Source organism: Entelurus aequoreus, linkage group LG08 (genome assembly GCF_033978785.1).
Source record: "Entelurus aequoreus isolate RoL-2023_Sb linkage group LG08, RoL_Eaeq_v1.1, whole genome shotgun sequence".
Lineage (NCBI taxonomy): Eukaryota > Metazoa > Chordata > Actinopteri > Syngnathiformes > Syngnathidae > Entelurus > Entelurus aequoreus.
Window position 1 is genome coordinate 25638638 of NC_084738.1, and position 12292 is coordinate 25650929.

The 12292-nt window shown below is 39.4% G+C and overlaps 1 protein-coding gene across 7 annotated transcripts in view; it reads right to left on the bottom strand.

The window, feature by feature from the left end:
* arhgap17a (Rho GTPase activating protein 17a) overlaps positions 1-12292 on the bottom strand; it is a 62968-nt gene that overhangs the window by 33184 nt on the left and 17492 nt on the right. For all 7 annotated transcript variants that reach the window (XM_062056112.1, XM_062056111.1, XM_062056113.1 and 4 more), the window contains exon 2: positions 1832-1871. In XM_062056112.1, coding sequence (XP_061912096.1) covers positions 1832-1871 — 40 coding nt within the window. The remainder of the gene's footprint in view (positions 1-1831; positions 1872-12292) is intronic.

Here is a 12292-nt window from a genome sequence, read left to right on the forward strand (position 1 = left end):
TCTGCCCCAGAGCTGTTGACATTAAAAAAAGAGAAGTTAAACAGCACACCCACGACTACTGTGAACTCTGGCCAGAGTGCTGTCTTCATTGTTAGTGTGGAAGTGTTTCACAACTGTATCAATCAACAATTCTCAGTCCATTAATCAGGTGGAGAAAAGACAAAATGAGTTGATGATATTGAAAAAAAATAATGGAACCACTAAATAGGCAATTCATATAACGTTTCGTTTTTACAATGTAGCCTTGGCTTGTAGTGTCTGTAGTATGTGCCGGAAAAAAATGAAGCAGTATAATGCATGAGAACACAATATATTTTTAAAAAATGGAATTAATACATCATAGGTCAGTGGTTTCAAAGTGAGGTTTGGCTCCTCAGCTAAGTGACTGAATACGTCAGTGGAGGTGCAGCGCAGAAAAGGCAGGTCATGGGGATTCCAAAAACATCTGAAACCCTCCATCAACATTTTATATACATGCTCTATGTGTGTATGTAATGTAGTAACCCAAACATTCATAATGCCATGTAATATTTATTGGATTTTGGTCATTGCCAGAAAATTTACTTTTGGACGCATTGATTTCACTGAACACTTAACAACATTCGCTATTTCCTTCAACAACAACAACTACTCACGGCAGAATTCATAAAACAACAACTACTTTGTGTCAAATGATGATCCAGAACCTTATCTTTCTGAGCCTGAATATACGAAGGATGAGTTACAAGTTTTAGAAGCTGAGCCATAAGCAGATCCAGCTCTACAGAAACATTAAGCACCATGTAGCAGTATTGGTAAGTGCTAAACAAAAAATACAAACATAACAAAACAATCCCTTACTGTACAATGTCTACTCTCACTGGGATGTTGACTGATGGGATTCTCATATATTTCAGCACAAGACTTGTCATCATAATCCTCACTCGTCAGGTAAAAAAAAAGAAAGCTGGAAGCAAACGATGTCTTCGGGTATAAGTTATATTTCAAAGTTGACCAACTTCTTGACTTATGGCCACAACTTTCTACTATACAAGTAGTGAGAGACATGATTTATAATCTGGAACAATCTTTTACCAGCTCAGAGACAATACAGCAGATCACCGGCTCAGTATGATGCTATAGCTTGGTTAACATGCAGGTCACGGCATGTACCGGTAAATAGATCATTGTTGGCGGTTTTTGGATGTCTATTGGAGGGCTTTATAAGCGGAATAGATGAATCCAATTAGCAACATTGTTAGCCACCTAATGCTCAAGTTTTCTTGCAAATCACAATACACAAAAAAGAGAAACAGATATGTATTCTTTTCTCACTCACATAGGAATTGAATTAACAGCAAAATTCCAAAAAGTGTAGTTGCACTTTAAAAGGCAAAGTTACTTGAAAATCATTTTACAATGCAAACTTTGAAACCCCCAATCATGGTTACTTCTGAGTAAATCTCTTTGTTTATTGTTGTTTTATTTAGCAGACAGAAGAATTCCAGATTGTAAAAAAAAATACCTAAAAAATAATACATAGGATAAGAAATATAAGTTGGTAAGGTTTGGGTGGAAATAAAAGTTACAATATTTACAAAAAAGTCTCACCGTATTTAATTTCTGTTTTTTTTATAAAGTGTAATTGGGGAAGCGGGTTCATAGGTTTTTTTAAGGAAAATTTACAGGTGAACTTGTAAATAACATTAACATGAAGTATTTGGAGACTTCAAAGAATTTTGCAGCAAAATATTTTCAAGCATAATCGCGGCCAACACACTAACAGATGCAGCCTTTCCCTGGATGAGGTAAGAGCTTGTCACTGCTTTACCAAGTCGGATTAATAGTTTACCTGTAAAAGGTCATCACTGAGAACTTCTGTTTTCTCCGCTCTGTGGGTGTGAAAGAAAAACAGAAAGGGAAGAGATCAGTACTGTCAAATAGAACACAGTAAGGGTAATGAGTAATGCTGCAGAAACTCTGCTTCGCGAAGTGAACTTGAACCAAAACAGTGCCTCGGGAGACTCAGCAATTCGTGACACAAAACATCTCGAGGTTATACAAATGCACCATCAAGACAATAAACATGTACCACAACCTGTCAGACATGTAAGACAATACCAATGCATAAGTTTAGCACAGGTTTAGACATCAGAGCTCAAATTATTTTGTTTTGCCTCAGCTGCAGTTGGCCTGCCGTGACTCATGCAAGACATCAACACAGCAGTGCCCTGCCAGAGCCTATTAATAGTATACTAATAGTTGGGCCTGGTGAGGTCAGACAGATTAGATTCACTTAAAGGGAGAGGGCAGGGGAAATAGCTAATGCTTGCTTAGCAACACCTTCACATTAACTGGTGACTTTAATGGCTAAAAGCTGAACCGAATGAAACTGGTCGAATTCAGAGTTATTTGACAAAACGCTGACTTAGCAAATTAGCAATGGATACCTGAAGCAGTTGTGTGCAAATCATACCTTGTGCAAAGCTAAATAAGAGTACTGTCATTGTATAACATTTGCATAATCTGAATGACCGTTGAGGTGATTGGTTGTGGGTGGCTAATCTTTTATTTCTGGACCTAGCTCCTCTATACATTATTTATTGGCCAGGGGTGGAATACATAATGAATGTTTAAATTTTAAATGTGTCATAAAAATATAAATACCACCAGAAAAGCCATGACCTATCTCCCAATAGTAAAGAATCCTATTAATAAAAATTCGGACTCCAGACGGTGATCCCAATCACTCCAAAAAGGCAATATCACATATTCTTTATTCCATTTCTTGTATTTCCCATAACTTTTTAAACTATGTTACTATTGTTCTATGGCGGAATTGAATAAACCAACAAATTATATAAATTCACCCTTCTGTCAGTTACCCACTCTTTGTATCTGCGGGTGGGGACGGGGCTGATAGCACACACACACAGAAAAGTTGAGCCTCGTAACGTAAACGTAAGGTAACGTAGTAGAAATGATCCAGATCACTTTTTCCTTATCTCATTTGTGACATTTCTTAAAAGTTTGATAAAAATCCACCTAAAACCTTTTGAGTTAAGTTGCTAACTAATTAATTAACTAACTTAAAAACAGACACCGTCCAATACATAACAAAGGTTGGGCTTTGATGTGAACCGGGTCTTACATTCAGATTTTCCCGGAACCGTCGGAACCGTCGGAACCGTCGGAACCGTCCACATTTTTAAATGTTGATTCCTATTTTTTCATGATCGGTCCAAACCCAGATGCGGTTAAGCAGCTACATGTGTATCTTCATACACAGTTTGGAGCAACTCCCCGAAGTCAATAATCCTCCAAATAAACTACATTTCTTAAAAGTATCATTTTCACTACATGACTGGAGGACGATGCTGAACATGTTACAAACAGAGGAGGAGCAAGCAGGAGGAGGCAAACTAATAGTTAAGATCGCCACTAAAGTAGCTGGAAACAACACAAGAAATAAGTGTTTAGTAAACTTTAGGAAGTGTAGTTTTCTTCTCTCCTCTTCTCCCCTGTCCCTTGCGAGGGGGAGTTGCATAGGTCCGGTGGCCATGGATGAAGTGCTGGCTGTCCAGAGCCGGGACCCCGGGTGGACCACTAGCCTGTGCATCGTTTGGGGACATCTCTGCGCTGCTGACCCGTCTCCGCTCGGGATGGTTTCCTGTTGGCCCCGCTGTGGACTGGACTCCCGCTGATGTGTTGGATCCACTGTGGACTGGACTTTCACAATGTTATGTCAGACCCACTCGACATCCGTTGCTTTCGGTCTCCCCTAGAGGGGGGGGGTTACCCACATATGCGGTCCTCTCCAAGGTTTCTCATAGTCATTCACCGACGTCCCACTGGGGTGAGTTTTTCCTTGCCCGTATGTGGGCTCTGTACCGAGGATGTCGTTGTGGCTTGTACAGCCCTTTGAGACACTTGTGATTTAGGGCTATATAAATAAGCATTGATTGATTGATACGTGACAGCAGAAAGTAAGCAGCTATTAACAGGAAATTAACAAGTAAATTGGTTTAGAGTAGGCCTGGGTCGAGATTCGATAAGTCAATTAAGGGACGATAAATGAAAACTAAGTCGGTAAGTTACATTTTGCTTTATATTTATTATTTTTTGCCTGGTTTTGTATTTGTTTTGTATTATCCCGTGAGGTGTATATTACTACTTTTGTTTTTTTTGTTCGGTTTGTACATCATAACGTTTTGCACTTCTTGTGTTTTTTTGTTTGTTTTCGTTATATTTGGATGTACTTGTTGGTTTATATGATATCATTAAGCAAGACTACATATTATGTTGAAGGGGGCAGAAAAATATAAGATTTTTCTTCATTCTGCTCCTTCTCTGGCATTGGTGTGTAAATGTATAATTGAATAATTGAGGTATAATTGTCTATCGATCAAAGATGCACATCAATGAAGGAGATAAATACAAATGAAATGAAATGAAAAAGTTTTCCAGCGTCGATAAATTGCCATGTGCATACTTCAAGAGCATTCACGCTTTTCATCGGTTTTAGCAGCTGTGTGCGTTTGTACCATAGCGGAATGAAAAGAAGGGGGTGTATTCTCTTGTCCTTTATTAAGTCTCTTTGACACAGTGCAACAAGTTAACCCGTGCAACACATGTAGTAGCAAAAATGGACAAAATGCTCACAAAACCAAATTCCACCACACCAGAGTGGGAATAGTGATTATATAGTTATTCTGAACTTTTATTTAAAAAGGTTCCAACTTGATTGTCAGTCAATTAATGTATAACACTACCTCTGCCTATGAGTTCAATATTGATGTGCAACTTTGTTTGTCAATCCTTTATTTAGCCATTTGATGTATTGTTTTTTTTTTGTTGTGTATATTTGAGGGCCCCCAGGCCCCCCGTAACATGTTTTATTGCTTTTTTAAATGTTTTATTTTATTGTTTGTTTTATTTAACTTGAAGATTTAAAAGTTTATATTTTTAAATTACAATATCAAAATATATAAGAAATGCAAATGTATTGCATTTGAAAGGATATACATGTATTATTATTATGTACTATCATTACATCAGTGGTTAATTTGGTCTCAAAAAATAATGGCAATATCGTTTATCTGCAATAGTTTTTACGTCAATATATCATCGGGCAAAATTTGTTATCGGCCCATGCCTAGTTTAGAGAGAGGATAATATAACAACTATTGGGCTGCTCTGTTTCTCTTCAATGGCCACAAAGTATGTAATAAAAGAACATGGAAAAACTGTTTCAAATGTTGTGTTGACATTGTTACTCAGTTAACAGCACTCACCATTAATATATACAACAATGACAGTTAATACATGTCATCGGTATCGGCTGATTTCACTCACAGAAGATTGGTAGTGGAATCGGCAACATAAACTCTGATTGGAACATCCCTATTTCTAACAAATAAACAGGATATGTATAAACATTTTTATAGAGGTTTTCATAAATTAAATGAATCTTTTGTAAAGTGTACTCCTGCAGAAAGAAACTTCATGAAATGTATGTTGAAGTTCAAAGGATTGATATTTATGTACTGGTTTTAAAATAGCCTTATGAGAAATTCATAGTCAATTTTTGACTCTGCCTCTTGAAAGAATAAGAATCAAGAATTGTTGGGAACTGGAAACGATAAGAGGAAATGGAACCAGAATCATCCAAATTCAAACAATGGCCTACACCAGGGGTCTCAAACACGCGGCCCGCGGGAGACGTTATTTTGCAGCCCCCACCTTAATATGAAAGTTTAATGTTAGTGCGGCCCGCGAGTTTTAAATGAATGCCGCTTGACAGCGTTGTGTGCGGAGCTTAACGAATCTACCAATCACGGTGTGCTATAAGGTTCTCGAAAATATCGAGGGCGTGCCATGATGGCCCTGCCTTCAGTGTCCTCTAGAAGCTGTCACCGCATTATCAATTTCTCCATACTAACAGATGCAACACATGGTTGAGGCTTCTGCAGACACACGCAAGTTATTGCAAGACATACTTGAGGAACAGCCCTACATGTCACACTGAGGGTGGTCATATTTTATTTTATTTATTTTTTAACACGGTTACAAATATGCACCACACTGTGAACCCACACCAAACAAGAATGACAAACACATTTCGGGAGAACATCCGCACCTAAACACAACATAAACACAACAGAACAAATACCCAGAATCCTTTGCAGCCCTAACTCTTCCTGGCTACAAAAACACCCCCGCTCCTCCCAACCCCGCCCACCTGAACCCCCCCCCCCCCCCCCCCCCCATCTCCCGAATTCGGAGGTCTCAAGGTTGGCAAGTATGCATTGACGTCACTTGCGTTATGCAAGCAGAGAAACATTTTGCCACTTTTCCACGACACCCGCACACGCTCTTCCTCCCTCCCCCCTGCCTCCCTCGCTCGCCCGCTCGCTCCCGCCCCCGTTGTAAACAGTCCGAGCGGGGAAGACGAGCACTCCGCCGAAGGAGCGAGCGACAATACAAAAGTGTGGTGCACTGGACCCCAGCGCTGATACTCCGACAGAGAGTCGCTAGGCGAATCAGACGTGTAACACATTAGTGGTGATGTTAGCCCGTTCTGGGCTAATTGTGCTACCGTAACTGTAAACTCCACGGCGAGCCCCCCTCCCGTTGGCTCCAGACAGAGACGATTTTTGATGCAATATTTCTTTGTTGAGCACAGGGGCACCCTGACGTGTTGTGTTTTATTTCATTTCATTTCATTTTTATTTATCTCCTTCATTGATGTGCATCTTTGATCGATAGACAATTATACCTCAATTATTCAATTATACATTTACACACCAATGCCTGAGAAGGAGCAGAATGAAGAAAAATCTTATATTTTTCTGCCCCCTTCAACATAATATGTAGTCTTACTTAATGATATCATATAAACCAACAATTACATCCAAATATAACGAAAACAAACAAAAAAACACAAGTGCAAAACTTCATGATGTACAAACCGAACAAAAAAAAACAAAAGTAGTAATATACACCTCACGGGATAATACAAAACAAATACAAAACCAGGCAAAAAATAAGTAAAATAATAAATATAAAGCAAAATGGAAACACTTATGGCTGTCCATATGATCTTATTGTTCTGTCTTTATATATTTTTTCAATTGGAATATATTTTTACAATCTTTTATCTCATTGTAAAGAGAATTCCATAGTTTAACCCCCACCACTGATATGCACATTTGTTTTAAAGTTGTCCTTGAATACTGATGTTGGAAATGACCTTTTCTTCTATGCTCTTCATTCTCAGAAGTGATGACAAACATTTTTTGTAAATTTGCTGGTAAAGTATTACTTTTAGCCTTTTTAAACATGACACATAATGTCTGTAACTTTACTAGCTCCTGTAATTTCAAAAAACCTGAATTAATAAATAATATGTTAGTGTGTTCTAAGTAATCTACTTTATGAATAATCCTTATAGCTCTTTTCTGTAGTTGATACAGAGAAAGTTGCGGTGCACAAGGAATACAATTTGAAACGTCATTATACAACTAGACATGCTGAAGAGTATGCTAAATACCAGGGAGATGAGAGCGTGAACCGGGTTGCAAATTTTAAAACCGGTCTACTGAGGCAACAAGATTTCGTCAAAAAAGCAAGCGAAAAGAGCGATGCAGCAGTCAAAGCTAGCTACATGGTGAGTGAGATGGTTGCTAGGGCGGGAAAGCCATTCAAAGAAGGTGAATTCATTAAAAAGTGCATGTTAGATTTTTTTTAAGAAATCTTTTCTTGCGGCCCAGCCTCACCCAGTTTCTGCATCCAGTGGCCTCCACCAAAATTGAGTTTGAGACCCCTGGCCTACACAATACTCCTGGAGGTGGTAACTAAAGGCTATTCCTTTTGCTAGCTATCACTGAACATGAAGATTAAAAAGGTAAAACTGCTGACCTGTAGGCAGTTGCCAAGCCTATTATTTAGGTAAAGGGAGCTTTCAATGAAGCCTCCTTCACAAACGGTGTTCTCGATGAACTATAGTAACCTCATCAGCAAAGAACAGCTGCTTTCCATTACAAACATGGAGGCGGGCAGAAACGGCGAGACTAACAGAGACACAAGGACAGTTTGGGGGTTCTATGGAAAGAAATACAAATACCGAGGTTCAAGCAGTGGGGGGGTTATATAGTTTATAGAGTACAGTACCAAAAGCAATGCAATGCGTAAGCTGGTGAGGTCACACACGCAGAGAGAGGAGCTGCAGAATTACCTACAGAAACATATAAGAAACCACGTCCAGCTCATTGTGGAAAAATGTGAAGAGAGTGGGGTTATGTAGCCACAGTGTGGGATTCCTTGTTCTGGTGCAGACTAGCTATTTATGTGGTTCGGTTTGAATACTAACTGATGTAGTCATCAAACAGGCTTATCCAATAAGGCTTGATTCTCGATAACAATTCAACCAAGTGTATTGTCTTTTTAATGCATTTTTGGATTGTTTAAGAGTCATCTTTAGCATAAATCCTTAAGCAGATTTGCTGTCAATGCAAAAAAAAAAAAAACTCTTCTACACACATGCACAAATTCCTTACACACACCGCTTTGGATTTGGACCACTTTTGCTGAATGAAAAACTCCAAAAGGGAACTTGCCTCATCTGTGTACCTGTAAATCTCATCTGTGTACCGGTAAATGCAAAAGGGCAACATCAATTCACCAATGATCTAGCTATGGAAATGAATTTGAATGGTGTAGCACAGTGATGCAATTTGTAATTTGAAGAAATATCTTTAGAACAATTTGAGTGTAAGGTTGAAAGGTAGAACTGCTGAGGTTGCAGTCTTTGTTTAAGTGTATTTGAAAAATATCAACGGTTGTCTGTACTGTCACTAAAAAAAAAAAAAAGACATTGTCACAGATGGTATAGTGGGCCGTGTGCAGCCTCAGCAGAGGGCAAACAACCGCAAACAAAACAACAATTGTTGAGCTGGCATCAGCTGACCTACAGTGAAGAGAGCTGACCCCCATAACAGTTGATTGAATCAACAGCCTTTGGAGAAACCGTGTCACTCCATGTTGCATCCAACTACTTAACAGCCATGGCTACTTGGCAAGGAATGGTAACCATGGTGATGTACTGTCAAAGTGGAAGTGGAGTAAGAGAACACGGCCACCAAAAGCACAATAGAGCTTCTGTTAGCAGACACTCCACACAATCAGCAGACTGAGGAGTAGGGAGGTAACAGTTGGCAGCTTGAGGACCAAAGTAATGGATACAAGGCATGGATGAAAGGAACTAGGAGAATAATATTGCAGCTCAGGCCATAAAGTCTCCTTACTGTGGCGGATTATATGAGGTGTCAAGCTAGCAATCAACCTAAGCGAGTGTATACAATACATATTGTTGCGGGTTGCACAACAGCAATTCAAAGCTTTGGCAAACCCAACATTAGTTACATTATTACACATCACAAAGTTTTTATCTGTAATTTCTCCCACAAGATGCATCAGGCCCTTTGAGTCCAAGAGTCACAAAAACATTCTGTATCTTCTGCCTTGAACCATAATACAGTAAATGCTGCAATTAATAGCCCTATTCAATTAATGCCCAAGTATCCTATAGTCACTGAGTGCGTGGTCTACAAAAGCCATTAACTACCGGTACCTAGTTAGTGGCAAGTCACAAGAAACATTGGCATTAATAGCTAAAGCTATAGGCAACTTCTTGGTAGGGTTGGATGATTATGGCGAAAATAATCACAATTATTTTGAGTAATATTGAAAGGCCTACTGAAATGAATTTTTTTTATGTAAACGGGAATAGCAGATCCATTCTATGTGTCATACTTGATCATTTCGCGATATTGCCATATTTTTGCTGAAAGGATTTAGTAGAGAAAATCGACAAAGTCTGCAACTTTTGCTCGCTGATAAAAAAAAAACCTTGCCCCTACCGGAAGTAGCGTAACGTCACAAGCGGTAGTGCTGCTCACAATTCCCCGTTGTTTACAATGGAGCGAGAGATATTCGGAGTGAGAAAGCGACGATTACCCCATTAATTTGAGCGAGGATGAAAGATTCGTGGATGAGGAACGTTAGAGTGACGGACTAGAATGCAGTTCAAGAGATATCTTTTTTCGCTCTGACCGTAACTTAGGTACAAGCTGGCTCATTGGAATCCACACTCTCTCCTTTTTCTATTGTGAATCACGGATTTGTATTTTAAACCACCTCGGACACTATATCCTCTTGAAAATGAGAGTCGAGAAGGCGAAATGGACATTCACAGTGACTTTTATCTCCACGACAATACATCGACGAAGCTCTTTAGCATGAGCTAACGTGATAGCATCTGTCTCAAATGCAGATAGAAACAAAATAAATAAATCCCTGACTGGAAGGATAGACAGAAGATCAACAATACTACTATCAGGAGACACCGAACCAAACACTGGACATGTAAATACACGGTTAATGCTGTGCCGCCTGTCGAAGCCTGGCAATGCTGTTGCTAACGACGCTAACTTAGCAACGGGACCTCGTCAGAGCTATGATAAAAACATTAGCGCTCCACCTACGACAGCCAGCCCTCATCTGCTCATCAACACCCGTGCTCACCTGCGTTCCAGCGATCGACGATGCGGTCGGCGGCCCGGAGACGTAGGAAGTCAAGGTGAGGTCGCCGGCGCTAGCGTCTGCTATCCAACAAAGTCCTCCTTGTTGTGTTGCTACAGCCAGCCGCTACTACACCGATCCCACCTACAACGTTCTTCTTTGCAGCCTCCATTGTTCATTAAACAAATTGCAAAAGATTCACCAACACAGATGTCCAGAATACTGTGGAATTTTGTCGAAGAAAACAGAGCTCTGTGTATTGTGTCCAAACACTTCCATGGACCTCACGACGTCACGCGCATACGTCATCCTCCAAAGGCGTTTTGAACCGGAAGTTCCCTGGGAAATTTAAAATTGCACTTTATAAGTTAACCCGGCCGTATTGGCATGTGTTGCAATGTTAAGATTTCATCATTGATATATAAACTATCAGACTGCGTGGTCGGTAGTAGTGGGTTTCAGTAGGCCTTGAAATCACGATTATTAACAAGAGTATTCATTATTTTGAAAATATGAGTATTTTTGTACCACCTAAACTCAAATTTGAAAAACAACACAACATAAATAAATAAATAAAAAACAAGTAAAAAAAATAAAAGTACCATAATTTTTGGACTACAAGTCGATGAGCAATGATTCTGGTCTATTTTCAGACAAAAGGCACATTGAAGGGTTCATATTATGATGCTTTTTTTCTACATTTAAAACACTTCCTTGTGGTCTACATAACATGTAATGGTGGTTCTTTGGTCAAAATGTTGGCTAGATTTTGTTTTACAGACCATCTTCAAGTCACTCTTCGACTGTCTCTTTAGGATACGCTGTTTTGTGGGCGGTCTTATTATTATTTGTGGTTCCACTTCGACAATGTCTTCTCCCCATCACATTTGTTGTACCGATAGTTTTTAGCGTTTCCATAGAGAGTCTACAGACAGGTATAAGTTAGAACTGTACACTTTTATATTAAAAAAATGGCAGCAGTGGAAGATGAATGCCCCACAACAAGAGAATAGAGAAAAAGAAGGAGCTTATTGACCTACGGCGGGGGCTACAATAGTGGGCGTGTGCAAAGTTTTAAGACTTACGCAGATCCCAAATATGCAACAGCAGTAAACAATAGGTAAGAAAAGCTGGTTTTGTACAAAACCCAAAACCAGTGAAGTTAGCATGTTGTGCAAATCGTAAATAAAAACAGAATACAATGATTTGCAAACCTTTTCAACATATATTTAATTGAACAGACTGCAAAGATATTTAATGTTCTAACTGAGAAATAATTTTTTTTTGCAAAGAATCATTAACTTAGAATTTAATGGCAGCAACACATTGCAAACAGGTTGGCACAGGGGCATTTTTACCACTGTGTTACATGGCCTTTCCTTTTAACAACACTCAGTAAACGTTTGGGAACTGAAGAGACCAATTTTTGAAGCTTTTCAGGTGGAATTATTTCCCATTCTTGCTTGATGTGCAGCTTAGATTGTTCAACAGTCCGGTGTTTCTGTTGTCGTATTTTACGCTTCATAATACGCCACACATTTTCAATGGGAAACAGGTCTGTACTACAGGCAGGCCAGTCTAGTACCTGCACTCTTTTTCAGACCACAGAACACTTTTCCACTTTGCATCGGTCAATCTTAGATGAGATCAGGCCCAGAGAAGCCGGCAGCGTTTCTGGGTGTTGTTGGAGCTTATCCCAGCTGCACTTGGTCAGAAGGCAGGTACACCCTGG